At 35.4% G+C, this 20,389-nt stretch overlaps 4 protein-coding genes across 4 annotated transcripts in view; 3 read left to right on the top strand and 1 right to left on the bottom strand.

Annotated features, from left to right (window-relative positions):
- The first annotated feature begins 21 nt into the window (after positions 1-21).
- LOC106666403 (translation initiation factor eIF-2B subunit beta) lies at positions 22-1,476 on the top strand. Its single transcript, XM_024226221.1, has one exon. The coding sequence runs from the start codon at positions 361-363 to the stop codon at positions 1,405-1,407; it is 1,047 nt and encodes a 348-aa protein (XP_024081989.1). The 5' UTR covers positions 22-360; the 3' UTR covers positions 1,408-1,476.
- Positions 1,477-4,885: 3,409 nt separating this feature from the next.
- LOC106666330 (translation elongation factor 2) lies at positions 4,886-7,750 on the top strand. Its single transcript, XM_014393433.2, has one exon. It carries the CDS (start codon positions 5,177-5,179, stop codon positions 7,709-7,711), a length of 2,535 nt encoding a protein of 844 aa, XP_014248919.1. The 5' UTR covers positions 4,886-5,176; the 3' UTR covers positions 7,712-7,750.
- Positions 7,751-8,598: 848 nt separating this feature from the next.
- LOC106666333 (serine protease inhibitor 3/4-like) lies at positions 8,599-14,751 on the bottom strand. The gene is made up of 7 exons (XM_014393438.2): positions 14,570-14,751; positions 10,614-10,723; positions 10,362-10,550; positions 10,143-10,293; positions 9,668-9,885; positions 9,259-9,610; positions 8,599-8,972 (listed from the first exon to the last, which is right to left on the bottom strand). Exons 1-7 carry the CDS (start codon positions 14,571-14,573, stop codon positions 8,674-8,676), a joined length of 1,323 nt encoding a protein of 440 aa, XP_014248924.1. The 5' UTR covers positions 14,574-14,751; the 3' UTR covers positions 8,599-8,673.
- Positions 14,752-14,832: 81 nt separating this feature from the next.
- LOC106666298 (annexin A13-like) overlaps positions 14,833-20,389 on the top strand; it is a 46,683-nt gene continuing 41,126 nt past the window's right edge. The window contains exon 1 of the mRNA XM_024226215.1: positions 14,833-14,894. The gene's annotated coding sequence lies outside the window, so the exon portion shown is untranslated. The remainder of the gene's footprint in view (positions 14,895-20,389) is intronic.

Below are 20,389 nucleotides of genomic sequence, written 5' to 3'. Positions count from 1 at the left end.
AATTTCATAAACATAATAACATACATTTTTTTATATTTTCAAATTTGTTCGTTATGCTCTGAAAAATTATTTGTAAATTAATTCCTAAATTATTAGGAAATGGTATTTGAATCGTACCTATACCATCGCATGCCAAGGTACATGCCTAATTCCCTACTTATCTACAAATAGGTAAGGATTAAGGTTATACCAGGCTATCTTTTGGCCAAATTTTGCTGTCAGTTTTTTAAAAATTGATTTGTTGTAATCTCAAATCATCACGTCCGTTAATTTTCTCTTTTCAGTGTACACCTCATAATTAGTTGTTTTAAGCACGTTGGTAAATAGTTAAATAAAATTTGTATTAATTTTTAAAGGACAATGAGCCAAAACAAAGCAGTGGACGTCGAAAGGCGAATCGATGATTTTTTAATGGACTATGAGTGCTGCAAGCAGTCAGACTCTCTCGTTTTGGAAGCAGTAAAAGTGTTCTCCGACGTTATTAATTATTCCAAATGGGAAACGGCCAGTGAGCTGCTGGACATGGTGAAGAAAAACGGAAGGAAGATAATGAAGCAGATGCCGATGGAATCATCCGTAGGTAATATCGTAAGGAGAATACTTAAAATAATAAGAGAAGAGTATATGTCTTTGGACAAGAACAAGCAGGACGAGACTTACGAGGAGTCCCTTCATAAGATTGTAACGAGCGAAGGTAACAGTGACGACTACAGTAAGGTATTACCGAGGCTAGGACCGGCCATCGTAGACCATCTAAATGAGTTGGAATTAGAAGTGGAAACCAGTTCAGAAAATATTTCACAGCAGGCTGTCGAACATATACATTCAAATGAGATCATAATGACCCTGGGGATGTCTGACACTGTGTTAAAATTCCTCAAAGAAGCTGCAAAGAAGAGAAAGTTTGAAGTGATTGTCTCATCCACAGAGCCGTCCAAGGATGGGAATTGCATGGCGCTCAAGCTCTCGAAGCTGAAAATACGCACCACCCTTATACCGGATTCCGCGATATTTGGTATAATGTCGAGAGTGAACAAGGTGATAATCGGGACGCACACGGTCATGGCGGACGGAGGGCTGAGGTCGTCTTGCGGTACTCGGCTTGTCGCCTTGGCTGCGACGCATTACTCCGTTCCTGTCCTTGTACTGGCACCCCTGTATCAACTCTCGCCTAAGTATTACTGCTCCCCTGAACAGAACAGTTTTAATAGTTTTATATCGCCTGAAGGTGTTCTCGCGTATTCGGATGGTGACTTGCTTACGAAAGTCCATACATACAATCCTCGTTATGATTATGTACCACCAGATTTGGTCACTCTCTTCATATCGAACAGTGGAGGTCATGCCCCATCATACGTCTATAGGCACCTCAGTGAGTTGTATCATCCAGAAGACTCTGAACTTTGATGCAAATCATATCAAAAAAATACATTTTGTAAATACACAATAATTAAATTCGTTTGTATTGTTTTATAATGACTAGTTTATTTCACCCAAGTATATCGAAAGTGCATTGGATTTCATAAATCACCCAAAACCGTATAAGAAATTGTTATATTGGAATCAGAAAACCCATTTTATTTTTAACTTTTACTGTATTTTCAGAAGTAACTACAATTGAAATAAAAAGAGCCAGAATTTTTTTTTTTACGAGGATTTGCAACAGCAGAGGTCATATCACCCTCGGGGTGCCAGTTTTGTTGAAAGAAAAAAGCCTATTTGTAAGTATGTCACATTTGACTCCAGCAGCCCTGTATTCGAACCTGGACCTTTACCTTACAGTAATGAGCCGTCAGTCACTGACACCCCCTTTTTATTTCAGTTATTTGAATTTTTTTAGTTCATTACTACTCGCCAATTTTTCAATCAGCCAGACTGTCCAAAAATGAAGGTTTGCTGGAGCTTAAATTTCAAATTGACCTCCATCTTTGATATTATAAATTAATTCATATTTGTTTAGTAGTCATAATTTGATATTATATTTCAATACTGCGCCTAGGACTCGTGTTATAAAGCTTCAAAATATATTGTCATCACTATAAATTGGCATTTCCTGGTGCGTATACAATTCATTGCTTCACAATAGCTGAACAGTCGCTAGAAAAATATGTGTTGTCTACCACTTTAAATTTGCAGTATATTCAAATAAATTTATCTAACTTCTCTTAGGTTAATATTTACATATGCGGTTGTTATGCTTTTGCACAGATTTATCTAGTTCTATACACATTTTTACGTATATATATTTTAGATCATGGACTCTTCGGTCGTGGGTTCAATTCCCACTGTTGCCCCCTAGCCCTTTTTTTTGTTACCCTTCCCCCCATCTATGTAGGATGAAACCATCAACAGAACCATACTCTGGTGATGTGAGTGAAACTATCTATTAAAAAACTTACTTAAGACAATTTGTAGACATCTTCAAGATCATTTTTCCTGATGATGACCTTAAATAGGTTTAATTGGATTTGTTTTTCATCTAGTTGACATGCTGAGATCGAAATCATCGTGAGTAAAAATGTGGTCGATAAATCTAACACTTCAAATAAAAAGCTTTAACATCTTATGTAAAACTTTATGCTCTTCTTTTAATACTTAATCATACTTTTGAATATTTTATAGAAAAACAGAATGAAAATCTACAATATAGACTGCTTAATTAATTATTTTATGTATTGTAATAACAGTTTAATTAAAGACTATAACATCTCTAATTCGGTAACTTTAAATAAACCATTATATTTAAGATGTATAACTTTTGCAAACTAATTGTTATTTTGTTGTGAGTCGTTTGTTAATATTATTAAGACAAGGTTTATCTCATTTAAAACAAAGAAATATAATTAAAAAAATAGCATCATGTAAAACTATGATTATTTTACCATAGAAACTAGGCATTTGTGCTTTTAATGTTTTATAGAAATATATATATTCAAATCTGCTATACTGCTTGGATAATTGTTTATTTCTTTTATACCCTAATAATTTCAATAATAATGTCAATTTCTTTGAAGACCTATGTTCGGACTGAGGGTCATCATCAGGGCAAAAACAACCTTAAAGTATAAATTGGCATAATTAGGTTTTTAATAAATGGTTTTATATTTCTTTAAAGACCAACGATGACCAATTTTAAGACTGAGGATCATCATCAAGGCATAAACCTTCTTAAAGTGTCTAAAAATTGGCATAATTAGATTTTTAATAAATGGTTTTATATTTCTTTAAAGACTAGCAATGACCAATGTTGGATCTGAGGGTCATCATCAGGACAAAAACAACCTTAAAGTTGTCTATAAATTGACATAATTAAGTTTTTAATAAATGGTTTTATATTTCTTTAAAGACCAGCGATGACCAATGTTGGGGTCATCATCAGGGCACAAACAAACATAAAAGTTGTAAGATGATTACCCTCAGTCCCAACATTGGTTGTCGTTGATCTTTAAAGAAATATAAAACCATTTATTAAAAACTTATGTCAATTTGTAGACGTCTTTAAGATTGTTTTGCCTTGATAATGACCCTCAGTCCCAGCATTGGTCTTCAAAGAAATATAAAACCATTTGTTAAAAACTTAATTATGTCGATATGTAGAATTCTTTAGGATTGTTTTTGCCCTGATGACTGTGATTGGGGGTAATCAAGGCAAAAACAATCAAAAGTGTATACAAATTGACATAATTAAGATTTTAATAAATGGTATTACATTCCTTTTAAAAACAATAATAATCAATGTTGGTACTGGGGGCCATCATCAGGGCAAAAACAATATTAAAGACGTCTACTAATTGAGAGGAGTTGATGTTATAAAGTTTTTAATTAATGGTTTCACATTTTGAAAGACTGTCCTATTGTTGCCAAGGAGTTTGACACTATTAGCACTGTAATGCAGTGTTACATTTTGTGTTAGGACTGAAGTCTCTTCAAAGAAATTTGAAACCATTTATTAAAAAAAACTTATGACAAATTGTTTAAGATGTTTTCCCTTATGATGATCTTAAAATAGGTCGAAAGCATGGCAAATAACTATTGAATTTCTTTTTACTTTCCGAGTATACAGTTGAGATTATTCGTTACAAAAGAAGATTAAAATTTAAATTTTAAATAAAATGCTTTGAAAGCTTGGGACATTCGGTGATAATACGAGCAGTTTTGACGTATGTTACGAAATAAATTATTCAAGAAATAGGTGAATACTGGTATTTTTTCTTCGAGGATAAAGGTCAAGGGTATGATTAGATAGAAATAACAATACTGGTTATTCTAAGTTGGACGTAATTTTTCAAAATCTATATCAGAGATCGGCCTCAGTTCGTATGTATTTGACATACGTATGTGGCCATTAATTTATGTTATAATTTATGAATTTTTGACATGGGAGATTTTTGAATAGAAATTCGATAAATTATTGCAACACGATCGGGTGCTAAGGGGACGGGGGGCAGTTACGACCTATTTCGTAATCTGGTCAAAATTGCACAAAATTGCATCTACGTTTGACGACGAGGCCGAGTCCGGGGTCCAACTCCTCAACTCGCAGTGCCTTTTAAATACAAGTCGATTTATTATGCTCTAAAACGACTCAAAGATGTTTTATTCTGGTTGAAAATTAAAATACGATTGTTTCGAGTATATTTTAAATAATTTTCCGCCGTGTGTAATATACAAGGAGTGTAATGTTGAATGTGTATAAAATTTGTTTTGTAATTTTCAATAATTCACCGGTTTTGAAAAAAATTATAAAAGTGAAATAAATAAATGAAAATTATTTTTCTTTGGTTTTGAACGTTTTAAATTGTAAGTTTTGCTTGAGATAAAGTGCACGTTTTAGTCAGACGTGGATCTTGTACGGATGGAAATCCTGTTATGTGCCTTGTGTCAGGAAGTGGAAAGGAAAAGGGTCTTTTAGCCATTAGTGGTTCCGACGGGTGCTCCGTTTCTGGATTGTTCCACTTTGATTTTTAACAGTTTTTTTTGTTTTTTCGAGTCGAGCTCGACCAGCGAGTGGTGAGAGGACGAAGAGGAATATTCTCAGAAATCGTAAATCGCTCGAAGTCGAAGCGTCGAGGGAAATTCGACGGCAAACGTGCTCGGTTTATAACCCAACTCAAGGTACGATCAAACAGTTAACTAATTCGTATTAGAAGCCGATTTAGAGAAGAAAACAGGAAAAATGGTTAATTTTACGGTTGACGAAATCCGTGGGATGATGGACAAGAAGCGGAATATCCGTAACATGTCTGTTATCGCCCACGTGGACCACGGTAAGTCCACCCTCACGGACTCTCTCGTCTCGAAGGCTGGTATCATAGCCAGCGCGAAAGCGGGTGAGACGAGATTTACGGATACGAGGAAGGACGAGCAGGAAAGATGCATCACCATCAAATCTACGGCGATATCCATGTTCTTCGAGCTAGGAGACAAAGACCTGGCCCTCATCACCAACCCTGACCAGAGGGACAAAGGTGAGAAAGGGTTCTTGATCAACTTGATCGACTCTCCCGGCCACGTCGACTTCTCGAGCGAAGTAACGGCCGCCCTCCGTGTCACCGACGGGGCTTTGGTCGTCGTCGACTGTGTTTCCGGGGTCTGCGTCCAGACCGAGACCGTTCTTCGTCAAGCGATCGCAGAAAGAATCAAGCCTGTTCTCTTCATGAACAAGATGGACCGTGCTCTTCTTGAACTGCAGCTGGATCCCGAAGATCTGTATCAGACGTTCCAGAGGATTGTCGAGAATGTCAACGTCATTATTGCCACTTACAGCGACGACACCGGCCCGATGGGTGAAGTGCGAGTTGATCCGAGCAAGGGTAGCGTTGGGTTTGGCTCTGGTCTTCATGGCTGGGCTTTCACCCTCAAGCAGTTTGCCGAGATGTACGCTGAGAAATTCAAGATCGACGTTGTCAAGCTCATGAACAGACTCTGGGGAGAAAACTTCTTCAACCCCAAGACCAAGAAATGGGCCAAGCAGAAGGAAGCTGATAACAAGAGATCCTTCGTCATGTACATCTTGGATCCTATTTACAAAATTTTTGACTCTATTATGAACTACAAGAAAGAAGAAGCTGCAAATCTGCTTCAAAAATTGAACATCGAGCTTAAGCCTGAAGATCGTGACAAGGATGGTAAACAACTTTTGAAAGTTGTAATGAGGACTTGGCTTCCTGCTGGTGAAGCCCTGCTTCAGATGATAGCCATCCATCTCCCATCCCCTGTTGTCGCTCAGAAGTACAGGATGGAGATGCTGTACGAGGGTCCTCATGATGATGAAGCCGCCATGGGCATTAAGAGCTGTGATCCCAACGCGCCTCTCATGATGTACATATCTAAAATGGTACCGACATCCGACAAAGGTAGATTCTACGCTTTCGGCCGTGTTTTCTCTGGTAAAGTCAGCACTGGTATGAAAGCCAGGATCATGGGCCCGAACTTCGTCCCTGGCAAGAAAGAAGATCTGTACGAGAAGGCTATCCAGAGAACGATCCTCATGATGGGTCGTTACGTTGAAGCGATTGAGGATGTACCGAGTGGTAACATCTGTGGGCTTGTCGGTGTTGATCAATTTTTAGTAAAAACGGGAACGATCACAACATTCAAGGATGCCCATAACATGAAGGTCATGAAGTTTAGCGTGAGCCCTGTCGTGAGAGTGGCTGTCGAGCCCAAGAACCCGGCTGATCTGCCCAAACTTGTAGAAGGTCTGAAAAGGCTTGCCAAATCAGACCCTATGGTGCAGTGTATTATTGAGGAATCAGGCGAACACATCATTGCCGGAGCAGGAGAACTCCATCTTGAAATTTGCCTCAAAGATCTTGAAGAAGACCATGCCTGTATCCCATTGAAGAAATCAGATCCAGTCGTATCTTACAGAGAAACAGTTTCTGACGAGAGCGACCAAATGTGCCTTTCAAAATCGCCAAACAAGCACAACAGATTATTTATGAAAGCTGTGCCAATGCCTGACGGGCTCCCAGAAGACATCGACAAGGGTGATGTTAACCCACGTGACGACTTCAAGGTCAGAGCTCGTTACTTGGCTGAGAAGTATGAATACGACGTCACGGAAGCCAGGAAAATCTGGGCTTTTGGTCCTGACGGATCTGGTCCCAATCTCCTTATGGACTGCACAAAGGGAGTTCAATATCTGAATGAAATCAAAGACAGCGTCGTTGCTGGTTTTCAATGGGCCACAAAGGAAGGTGTACTTGCAGAAGAGAATCTTCGTGGTGTACGATTCAACATCTATGATGTTACATTACATGCTGACGCCATCCATAGAGGAGGTGGACAGATCATCCCGACAACAAGGAGATGCCTTTATGCATGTGCTCTGACAGCATCACCGCGTCTCATGGAGCCTGTTTATCTCTGTGAAATCCAGTGCCCAGAAGTCGCTGTCGGAGGTATCTATGGTGTACTGAACAGAAGGAGAGGTCACGTCTTCGAAGAAATGCAAGTAGCAGGAACACCAATGTTCGTCGTGAAGGCTTATCTACCTGTCAACGAATCGTTCGGTTTCACAGCGGATTTGAGAAGCAACACCGGAGGCCAAGCTTTCCCTCAATGCGTATTCGATCACTGGCAGATTTTCCCTGGCGACCCATTGGAAGTTGGGTCTAAACCGTACTCAATCGTTCAAGACACCAGGAAGAGGAAGGGTTTGAAAGAAGGCCTCCCGGATGTCACACAATACTTAGATAAATTGTAATTCAAACCGAAAAAAAATTATAAATTCATTTTTATTTAACACTGTTTTTATTTCACAATCCTCCCCCAGTTTATTTTTGAAATAATTGCAATTGCATTGTTATAATTATTTCATTCAGCAATATTTCATTCATAGGAAACATTTTTATTTTGAATTAATTGGACTTGTAACTCGAAATCAAAACTAAAAGCAAGTATTTTTTCTGTAAATGTTAATAAATTGATCTATTTTTAATATTTTGGTTGGTGGTGTATGGAAATGATTTTAATATTTTGCATATATTTTAAATTTTTTTTACTACTTTTCTATATTGGTTTGACCAAATGATACCCACATTCTGGATACCAATATGCTTTTAAAAATCCAAACTTATATTGCATATGGGATTGGAATGAAAGTATTGAGAAAAATTGCATGATGTTAACGTGATTGAATGAAACTCGGTGATTTGTATAATTTTCTAAGCCATTTATTGTGTCAAAAAATGGTGGACTTTTTATACAATACATTGTTAAATTGAGTATGACAATAGAATTTGATTTTGTTAATTTATTTCCCATGTTTTCTTATATTACAAATTATGTAGTTAGCATTGTTAAGTAAAAATGGAAACGAGAAAATATTTTCTAGTAATAATTAAGTTAATGATGAGATCAAAGGTGAATATGACTTTTTTCATTACAAATGAACGCTTCTCAATATAAGTTCATGTAATTAAGGGTGAAATGTTTTTAGTATCAAAATAAAAATAATTTTATGGGAATACTGCTTCTGGAATTGGAATTTTTTATTTTGTATATATTTTGTACAAGATATTGTTTTATTTCTATCTTTTTATTTCTGTTCGACATCATAACAATCCTACAATAAAAACAATGGATAATATTTGTATGTTTTATTTCTTTTTACAACAATATTTGGTTTTATAATCTAATTTTTTTATATAACTAAGCATTTGGCACTTATGTCGGCCTGGTCACAGTTCCAGCTAGAAGGATGACACTACTTTTGATGTGGTAAATTAAAAATATAAAAGGTTTGTTGAAGGAGTACGATTGCACTGTTTCTCTTTTTCTTCGTGTCTGTTCGTTTTGAAAACTGTATTCAGTCTGTTGCTCATTTTTTACATTTTGTTTTCCCGCTTCAAGTTTTTCAAGTAGTTTCGTGAGGTTCTCAATGTCCAACGCATCAATATTTAAAGTGGGAGCTGGCTGTGGTTTTTTCGTCTCAGACTTTTTGGCCTCTCCTTTAACTTTCCTATCTAAAAATAAAATAAATTAAAATTTTATAAAAATATATAAAATAAAATAATATAAAATAAATTCATAAAATAATAATTATCAACAAAATTGCAATTAAGAACAAATGCTCTTTTAGAATTTTATTAGAAAGAAGAAATTTAATAGAAATTAAGATATCAAGCAATTACACACTATTTGAGGAAACTTGTGCTTAATGTATACATCATTAGTTCACAGTGACAACGAAGATATTTGGTCTGCTGCTAGGTGAAATTGCCTTGCTTTTGTAATCATGTTTTTACTTACAAAGGGTACTTCCAGTAGATGCAACAGAATTAACCGAAGTGAAGCTTGTTGCAAAGTAAGCGTTTTGCTTTATTGACTTAAGAAGGCCGGTTGTTGTTCTGCGCCTTGAACTGCCTCTTTTATTTTTCGTTGTTGCCCTCGTAAACGCAATTCCCAGACCTGATTTTTTAAGTATCTTTCCTATATTTAAGCCTGAATTGACCAGGGCGAACTGTGGCAGGGTCACCTCGACTTCGCTGGTCGGCAGCCTTTTCACCAAAGTTCTTAAATCTACTTCCAGCATTTTGAGAAGGACGTCTTCCATCCCGTCTTTGTGATCTGGCATTATCAGAACAAGACTAGTGGCATCATCCTGTCAGAAAAAATTAAAACATAAAATCCTATAAGGACCACTTTTAATAATGCTTACCTCAAGAGGTAGTTCAACAATTTGACTATTTAGCTTAGGATGATAACCAGCTTTAAACAGGCCGACTTGTGGTACCATCGGCACATTTACAACATCACCGTAAGGTGTCATAAATGGTACAGATGGCTGATGAGTTAGATATGTATAGACTGCCAGCTTGTCAAAATCCTTCCAATGTGACATTACTCTTGTATCAGTAAAATAATCCAAAACAAGTTCTAAAATAATAAAATTGAAACAGGTGGGTCATTACAAAGTAACTTTTAACTGGAAACTGAACGAATATTTGATCAATGTCTAAAGTTAGGTAAAAAAGAAGTAACAACATGCATAGGTGTTTTCTATTGGGATTTAAATTAAAATTTCTGAAAGGATTTTATGATAACTTTTGACAAAAATAAGTTTTTGTCCTATGATATCATAATAAACCAAATTATTTTGAAGTTTTTCATATAAGTAAACTTTTTTAAGTTACCTGTAGCATTTGCAGTTATATTCTCTAACATTTCTGTCTTGTAGTAATTTTTGAGGAGTTGTGCGTAAGGTTGAAACAATGAGTCAGGAGCGTGAACCTTCGCTGAGTTTAATGATATAACTACTCCATCTGTGTTCTTTCTCTGTATAGCCTGTAGGTACAAAATATTTTTTGAATTAGTCAATTCAATTTGACAATTCAGATTTTTACTAGCTTTACCTGCATGTGCTCCAATAATATTTTAATCCCTAATCGTAAATTTTCTCTTGTGGCTTTTGGACTACTCAGGCCCAATATTTTGCAAAGTTCAGTCGCTATTTTGTCATCAACCCCTTCGAAAACTACAGCTAAACTTGTCGCCAAGCCAAACGGTGAATAGACTACATTGCTTTGGTTATACGAAAGTGCCTGGAATATGTGCATGCTTTGATTATATAGAACGTTAGGACAAATCTGGTATTCGAAGCATACTTGCAAGAGATGTGGGACCATACGGTTATTAAAAGAGGCGAGAAATGTGATTGATTGGTGTTGTGCTGTGGAGTAAAATACACACCCAAGCAATACTATCATACCAGCATCTGCAAAAGGGATTTGTGCAGCATTAGGCAGTGCTATTTCCTGCTACTTACTTTATGCATTACAATTAAACTTTGGTTTATTAGAATTGGTACCACTGTATTATACTTGAAGAGTAATTTTTTATACTTAAAATCTAATACATGATTCGTATCAATTATGAGTATGGTAAGGCAGTTATGATTTTATTAACAGCAAAGGAAATGTGTAAATGTATTTGTCTCTAGGTAAGTTGTTATTACTAGTAGGTTGTCGAAATAAAATATATCTTTAAATTATTCAGAAATCGTGAGATGCGGTCTGGATTCACAATTTCTGATTTTTTTTTCCATCCCTAACCAGACAACTTAAAAATCTATCACATTTGATTACAAATTTATATAAGCCCAACTCTGCTCACAGAGGGTGCAAAACTGAGCATATCCCGTCAAGTGTACACTGGCAATTCCAGATTTTGTAATTTCCAATAAATCACAGGTTTTGAGAATCACCCATGTGGGTGTTGGCAGTCAGGGGCCAGACCTACGATCTTATCTGTCCAGATGCCGAGATTGGGCTCCAGGCTCTACCAACAGTCACTTCTGCCCCTAGTGCAGTTCCTAAATCTAAACCCACTCTCACTCACTCATAAATACATTCTTTTCTACTTACATATTCAGTTAAGGTGGAGTACACAATATTTCTCCTTTATGCCTATTATATAACTAACCTGATTGAGGGTTGAAGTGGTACTCAGCGTTCCGCCATCGAACCTCTCACACAACTTATTAACACAAATAAACATTCACTCTCAACACACACCAGCAATACAAAATACAACAAAACAATCCTGCTTCTTCCAAAATCAGAGCAGGGGACTCAGATACTTGCTGAAGTGCTCAAGCACAATTCTCACATTGGGAGGCATTCCTACTCAATCACTGTATAGATCCAAGGAGTTCCCTTCAACTCAGTGATGCTCATTGAGCAACCTTTCTCTACATGCAGGATACATTATGGCCCAAAAGAAGTGTCCGCGTGTCAATCTCGCGTGGACTATTCTTAATCACGGATCCTGTTTTTAATACATTTTCAGTATCAGAGAGCCAGATCATCTCTGTAATCATCAGAGCCTCAGGTCTATGGATGGGGTGAACCAGTCTTCGTCTTAGCCACTTCGTGTCCAGTTTCCAGACAACCACCGTTTTTCCAAGGCACTTATGTTTTCTCTCCAACAAGAGCAATTACATTGATCATTCAGGATATTATTTATAAAATGCCATAATAAAACATATTTTAAAAAACCCTCGCTAAAGTAATGATGCCAAAACAAAATATATCTAGAACTATTTTAAACATTGCCTATTTTTTGATGAAAATAAAATAGAAATATAAAGATATAAATGGAGCAATATGCTATATACCTAAATAAAAAAATTACCAATTTAAGCTTTGATACATTTATAATCATTAACAATTTAATGTTTTTTTCTAATTAATCTCAATCTCTTACTATTTTTATACCAATACCAATAAAACACAAATTCATGAGATTTTTGCCTGGTTATGTTATATATTTAACTACAATTTAATTAAAAAATGCTAAACAGATGACACCTCAAATAATTTAAGTTTAAATTTTTGGGCAAGATTTACAATTGTTTACACATTATTTGTTTTATTGATTGGTGATTAATTATAATTAATATGTGAGATTTAATTTCATTAACATAAATTGAAAGAAATATATCTATAAAGATTCTAACATCTTTTATAAAACCTAACTTATTTATTTTGTAAATAAATTATTATTTAATTACATGTTACAATAGTGCCTGTGTAATTAATGATTTTATACAAATTACAGATTAATTAAATAGCTTAACAAATTACATGAAATTTTCAGTATCTTTGCACAGGAATTTATAATTGTTTAAGCATTAAAGTAAAAGTTTTTAAATTATGAATTGTATCTTGCATTGGGAGCAGAACTTCATTCATGCTTTCGAACACTTATTGAATAACGTGCAAAAATATTTTGCATAATAATAGTTTAATTAAAAATCCTAAATAAATGACATTTCTGATAATTCAAGTTAAAATGATTTACAGTTTAAATTTTTTTGTCGATTTTTTAAAAATTTATTAGGATTTGAGGCTTAACTTGTAGAAGATAAAGAAATAAGCAATAAAAGCCTTTGAAATAATCTGGCTCTCGGAATGGTCTGGATGAAAAACAAATTCAGTTGTTATCTGCCAAGCTAACTATTCTAAGGTCATGATCAGAGTAAAACAATCTTAAAAAAGTTTACAAATTTACATAATTAAGTTTTTAATAAATCATATCAAATGTCTTTGAAGACAGACTCAATCCCAACATTGCCAAAGACTGTAACGCTATTCGCACTATGTAACACATAGCTACATTGGGGGGGACTGACAACGAATCTATCTTCAATTAAAAACCTTTTGAAACAATTTGTTAAAAACCTAATTATGTCAATTAGTAGTCATCTTGAAGATGTGTTTTGCCCTGATGATGACCTAAAAATAGGTCGATATTTTGGAAGAATACAATTGAGTTTTTCATCGAGATCCAGATTATTCGTGAGTAATAACTGTGAGTGGTCAATAGATGTAACACTTTAGACAAAAAGCCTTTAACACCTTATGTAAAACTTTATGTAAAACTTTTCATAAGTATACTTAATCAAGTTTTTGAATATTTTATAGAAATATTTAGATGAAGATTTACAATATAGACTGCTTAATTATTTTTTACCATAAACAAATAACACCTCTGACACTGTAACTTCAAATGAGAAATTGTATTCAAGATTTATATTTATTAGTTTATGTTAGAAAACTTTCCATGTGGTTTTTTTAAATAAAAAAGTAAATACATTACCTATTTACATTGTAAATTACATAAATTTAAATTAGTCAAATTAGCCTTAAAAATTGCGTTTTAAATAAAACACCTATAAGAAAAAAATTCCTCTCTCCAAGATTTATAACTTTTTGCAGATAATTGATATTTTTTAATGATTTTTTAAAATATTAAGATTTGAGATTTAACTAATCGAAAACAAAGAATTAAAAATTTTATTAATTAAAAAAAAGCATCATGTACTTTTTTTTAAACTTTAAAACTAGATATTCGTACTTTTCATGATTTTATATGAACATTTATATTCAAATCTGATATACTGCTTGGATAATTGTTTATATTTTTTATGTCATAATAATTTAAAGATTGTCAACAAATGTTTAAGTTTAAGGCGGGATTTTAACTTTTTGGATCCATTAATTATTTCATCCTTCTTTAATAAAAATTGAGAATTTGGTGTATTTAATATGTTTAAATACCATCTACAATATTTGTAAACAAACCAAGTTTTTTTTTTCTTTCAAATATATGTAACATATATGTGTATGTAATACATAGACATCGTTCATATACATCGGAAATTTTGTAGTGCTTTTTTTAAAAATTGGTTTGTAATTATTTATTATTAGGATTTAAGGCTTAACTGGTAGAAGGCAAGGATATATAGCAAAAAAGCCTTTAATATCTTATGTAAAATATTATGCTCTTATTTTATTAGTATACTTAATTATGCTTGTAATATTATCTGCATACATTTTATTTTCTATGATGCATATAAATACATTCGAAATTTAGCAGTCGTTCATCAAAATCATACATCGCTATGACCGAAATGACCAAAATTGACTTTGTGAAGTGATACACGGATTGTTAAGTGACTATTTATTTGCAATTATTTAAAAACAAAAGGGTGCACTGTTCTAAAAGAAGACGAAATGCAATTTGTTTGCTCAACGATAATATTTTTTTAATAACTTACTCATTTTATTCTCGCTGTTATAGCTGGCGGGAGTTGAGAACTGACTGAAGGGTGGTCCCACGCTGGGTACTATCGGGAATATTCTTGTTGCAATACAGTTTCGTAATCTTTCTTGCTCTCACTTTTCTGCTCGATCACTCTGTTGTGCGTTTTTTATGCGGGAATTAAGACTTTTTTCTCGGGGTCAATGAGGGTATAATTTTTTAAAAATCTTTTGAATCAACGTGGACCCGGTGCATTTTGAGGTGACAGACCTGCATTCAGTTCAGGCCCGAGGAAGCCTAAACGGGTTGCTCAACGTATTTCAAAACGAAGTTTTGCTAAGGTAAACAGCTTTCGCTCGTCGGTCGACGAAGGGATTATCTAATTTTGTCTTAATTTGCAGGTCCACTAAAAGAAACATAGATAAAAACATTTTTTGAACATATCGTTCAGACAACAATGAGAATGTGCTTTATGGAAAGTTTTATGGAAACTTTTATTTATTGAATCGACAAAAGTTCACTTTATAGTGATATTTTTCTTTTGTCAAATAATTGATGACATGCATTTTTTAGGTCGCGAAAGATTTATTTATTTAACGGGCATCACATCCTTTTTTTAAAAGCACAAAATGAGAAAAGTAACATTTTACAAAGTAAACTAAAATTTACAATGAAATAACATAATAGAAAATGTACTACGTACATTTATAAAATTTATAAGAAATAATAAGTAATGACATAATAATATAAAAATAAAATATAATACATAATGTATGGAATTAACAATCAAATAGTTTTGATAAAAGTAACAATCATAATAAATAAATCAATATCTCATTAATACCATAAAATACCTGAATGTCATCTCATAAGATAAATCGTAAATTGTTGAAGTGGTGAGGAGCGGGCAAGAACGAGGTATTTTAGAAAAACATCTTTTTCATTTTTTTTTTTTGCCGACGCTTCGACCTTTAATCGGCTCATCTTCAGGGCATAAAGTGTGGTGCTATTCTTGTGGTGTCATATTGGTTTTGTGAAAGTGTTTTCGCACACAAATGGTTTCACACATAACCAATATGACACCACGAGAATAGCATTTCTGCCCTGAAGATGACTCAATTAAAGGTCGAAACGTCGGCAAAAAAATTGAAAAGGTGTTTTTCTAAACTACCTCATTCTTGACCTCACGACTTCAACAATTTATGAACAACAGGTCATTAAGAAATACAAATAAATCATAAGATTACCTCGGTCATGGTGATCTTCAGTCTTGACTCGACTTTCTGACTAATTGGAAGTCTGCATGCCCTCAGCACTTCCAATTTATCTGCCTGAGGAAAAAAGCCAATACAAAGCGATAGGGTTTGACTGGGATTGTAGCTAGGGATAAGTCCTTCAGGCTAAGTTTGGTTATGTTTAGAAAACCCTACTTGCGTTGGCAAGGAGACAGTATTTGCTAATGCAAGTTTCAGATCCTTGTTGGATGGAAAGAAAAAAAGCATTTTATGACAGTGCAAGTAATTGATAAGCTCAAATCGGTTAGAAATAGTGATTTTTACCTATTCATTCACTCCTCGTTGTGCCTCTATACCGCAGGGAGATTGGGCTGCACATTTTGAAATTTTTTTAAATCCCACTATTTCTCCTGTAGATACATCTAGTTTGGATGCAGACTAGATGTATCTGCAAGTAGTTGTAAAGAGGTTTTTCGGTTTCAATGCTGGGTTCGACAGGGACGTGTTCTAAGCCCGCTTGTATTTTCTCTATACGCAAATGATATAGTTCAGGTGTTAGGGAGGGGGTGTTGGTTGAGGAGATTTTGATTACAATACTCTTACACGTTGACATCATTCTGGCAAAATCCCCTGCTTATCATACCAAAATTAGAGTCATATTGCGATATTTGGGGCTTAAAAGTTAATCTCGACAAGTTTAAAGTTCTCATATTTAGAAACGGGGGCGCAGGATGAGATCAGGCGAAAACCTATAAAGTTAATCAAATTGAAATGGTTAAAAGTTAAAAGGCCTGGTACTTACTCCAAGACTGTTCTTTACAGTTCACTTTAAAGAAAAGTCCAAAACTGCCAGATTTTCGTTAAATTATACTTGGAGAAGTATAATCAGCCTCTCTTTGAATCCTTAATCAGCCAAACTAAAAAGTTTAATGCAGTTTCTGGATCGGTAATGTGCTATGGTTCGAAGATCTGGGGCTTGAGATCATGGACAAAGGAAGAAAATGTACTTCAGTTTTTCATATGTTCTCTCTTCAATGTACACCTCACATTTATACTCCATTTCGAGACTGTCTGTTATTAGTTTATTTTCTACCATTATAATAACATTTGTATTTGTATCTTATTAATTAAGCAACAGTATAGTTGCTAGCCTCCGAAGGACAGTAGTACATGTACAGTTTTTCAATAATCTGTAATACCATCCATCACGCGGTTTTGTGAGAAGAATCCGTATGGATGCAATTCATTCTATGGTGTAACACATAAAGAACAAAATACTGTTATGTAGTTTGATTTGTGTTTTTTTTAGTAATAAAATTATACGCTAATGACCGCGTGGTGACTTTTGATGAGATGTGAATTCCCCCAAGACAAGAGTTGTTTGGAACAATCAAACATTGAGTAACTAAGCCACTTTCCCAAGCAGCCAAAATAGACCTATTTTTTTCCATCCTTGTGAAACAATTACAGCAGAGTGTTATGAGAAGTCGAGGCTAAAACAGTTCATTATCGTAATTCATCCTGATTGTAATGGTCTGAATTTTGCACGAAGACCACCGGAGCACGCGCCAGATTTAGGGCTGGAGGGATGACAATTAGATAATTAATTGTGTAAATATTAACGGTATTGTCAATTAGAATGAGGATATCTGAAAATTGAAGCAACACATTTCGTGTCTTGGACGCTCGAAAATCCACTCCAAAGAAAAGAAAAAAATTAGAATTTTTCGGTAATTTGAATCCAATCAGTAATCCAACAAAGGTCCCTCTCGTCTCCATTTTTACAACCAACTGTCGCATTCAAATTCTACTACGAACTTTGTGACTAGCTTTAAGGGCTTACTGTGACTGTAACTGACTCTGGGCCAATGTCAAGTATCAACATCGACATACAGTGCTCCCTCAGTAATCCGAATATTCCCAGCATTTAGTTTGGATTTCTTAGAATTGTACACATTGTATAGTAATCCGAATTAATTGTTGCAGGGGAATATTTAAGAATTATATTACAAGATATAATCCGTTCGCTTATTTACTCGATGCCTAGGAGACGAATGGCCCTCCGTGAGCCCAAAGGAGACCAATATACATTATTATTTTTTTTTTTTTGCTTTGACAGGGGCATCTGACAACTTGGCCATTTCAGCCCCGAAGCACTAGCAAAATACTGCTACGCACTCTATACAAATGTGTGGTGATTAGTGACCGTTAATCGATAATTATTCAGAAATCGTGAGATGCGGTCTGGTGTGATGTAGGTTTCAGAAAAACATTTTCTTTATCGTGCCAACGTTTCGATCTTTATTGAGATCATCTTCAGGGCTCAAAGTCTTTGTCTTGGCACTCTCAACACGACACGCAAGAATGGCACAATTACACAGAAGACAAACACTTTGAGCCCTGAAGATGATCTCAATAAAGATCGAAACGTTGGCACGATAAAGGAAATGTTTTTCTGAAACCTACATCACACCAGATCGCATCTCACTATTTCTGAATAATTACTCTATACAAAATCATACCAATACATTCATCCCTATATGTTCACGCTCATATATTTGGTAGATGGAGTACTCGATATTCCTCCATCTACCTGTTCACTACAATAAACTAATCTAATTTGGTGTCGATGGGGTACGTTAAAAGTTTTCCGCCAAGTCACGCACGCAACATGAGGGGCGATGGAGATGATCATCACCATCAGCCCCTCCCCATTCACACAGATAAATACATTCACACCAACGTACATTGATCGCACTCATTCTGTTTGGTAGATGGAGTGAGGTTCCCGCATAATCGGTCATTCTAAAAAGGACAATGAGGATCTTTAACGTCCGAACCTAGCCTATTCGGCCTTGTCGGACGTTGTGATTCTCAAGATGAGAGCTGACGCACCTCCGCATACGACAGGATGGTGTTACTGCCGCAGCGTTGGTAACCATCCCTAACCATCCCTAATAATGGAGTATTCGATATTCCTCCATCTGCCTACCTGTTACCTATAGTAAACTTATCTAAGTTGGGGTCGATGCGGTATTTTTATAAAATTTCCGCCATCAGCCCAAGTCATACACACAACCTGAGAGGCGATGGAGATGATCAACACCATCAGCCCCTCCCGATTCACACAGATAAATACATTCACACCAACATACATTGATCGCACTCATTCTGTTTGGTAGATGGAGTACTCGATATTCCTCCATCTCCCTGTTCACTAGAGTAAACTAATCTAATTTGGTGTCGATGGGGTACGTTAAAAGTTTTCCGCCAAGTCACGCACGCAACATGAGGGGCGATGGAGATGGTCACCATCAGCCCCTCCCCATTCACACAGATGAATACATTCACACCAACATACATTGATCGCACTCATTCTGTTTGGTAGATGGAGTATTCGCTATTCCTCCATTTACCTGTTCCCTATAATAAACTAATCTAAATTGGGGGCGATGGGATATTTTTATAAAATTTCCGCCATCAGCCCAAGTCACATAACCTGGGAGGCGATGGAGAAGCTACTTCGCCATCAGCCCTCCCCATTCACACCAATAAATACATTCACTCAAACAAGACACAGAAACATAAAACACGTAACTTAACTTCTATATACAATAGAAAATTTCCAATTTCCCCAAAAGGTAGGACAGGGGACCTAATATACATTATTAAGAGCAAAATTAGGTAATAAATGTTAGTTAAAATTTAAATTATCACTAAATGATTTTCCGTTGTTTGGTCTTTAAGTGTATTAAAAGAAAAACAAACACTAGTATGATTACAATACCTTGGACGTACGGATGTACAAAGGACAATTGCTAATGATATAAAATAATTAATGGAAAATCCGCTGGTACGAAACGAACACATCTAAATTACATAAACGTAAAAAAGACATCGGTCCATGGCTGGGTCTAGAAAAGTTTGTACGCGCATGGGTCATACCGACCTAACACACGGACACATTCTAATGGGTGTAAGACCACGTAGGTGTCCGTTGGGTGGAGAGCATATCACGTTAGAGCATAAAATAACAGAGTATTCAGCAAAGAAAGACCCCAAATGTCCTATCCGCGGCCTTGAGGCAGGGCTGCAGGCACGGAACGCTGTCCCAATATCTCAGGGCCTTACATTTTTGCATTTTTTCAATTGTATGTAGGATGTATCTTCATGTATGTTATATATATATTATTTGTGTGAATCGAGGGGTGTGTCCCCAAATGCTCTGAGGAATAACGAGTTCACTGGGGTAGTGAGAATAATTAGTGCTGTGAATATGTAATTTATTAGCGCGAATGGATGAGTCATTCCCAATTACCCCGAGGACTACCATGTTTTTATTATGTTTCTTTATATTCGTGGTTATTATTTATTTTATTTCATCCACAATTGGCGAGGTCCTGAGGCACTGAGAGGCTAGCAGCAGGACAAAGAAAATAAAGAGTTTGCCGTTGTATGATAAAATATCGCAACTAAGTTAGAGAAACAGAATGATAAATTAGAAGTCCATTCTGTCCATATATAGTAGTCTAATTGACCAAATTACTTCTTTCAATTAATTATTCTTTTTATCTGAGGTCTTGGTTGACGTGAAAAAGTTA

The sequence above is a fragment of the Cimex lectularius genome, unplaced genomic scaffold (assembly GCF_000648675.2).
Source record: "Cimex lectularius strain Harlan isolate CLEC.00 unplaced genomic scaffold, Clec_2.1 scaffold124, whole genome shotgun sequence".
Lineage (NCBI taxonomy): Eukaryota > Metazoa > Arthropoda > Insecta > Hemiptera > Cimicidae > Cimex > Cimex lectularius.
The sequence above is the reverse complement of the archived record's forward strand: the minus strand, read 5'-3'. Positions and strand labels throughout refer to the sequence as shown.

What these genes read in the sequence shown, in the direction of transcription:
- LOC106666403 (XM_024226221.1), top strand. Translation starts at nt 361, where the DNA reads ATGAGCCAAAACAAAGCAGTGGACGTCGAAAGGCGAATCGATGATTTT.
- LOC106666330 (XM_014393433.2), top strand. Translation starts at nt 5,177, where the DNA reads ATGGTTAATTTTACGGTTGACGAAATCCGTGGGATGATGGACAAGAAG.
- LOC106666333 (XM_014393438.2), bottom strand. An exon ending in TGGTCCCACATCTCTTGCAA is followed by an intron (nt 10,551 to 10,613) that starts GTATGCTTCGAA and finishes CACATATTCCAG; the next exon opens with GCACTTTCGTATAACCAAAG. An exon ending in TATTATTGGAGCACATGCAG is followed by an intron (nt 10,294 to 10,361) that starts GTAAAGCTAGTA and finishes TTGTACCTACAG; the next exon opens with GCTATACAGAGAAAGAACAC.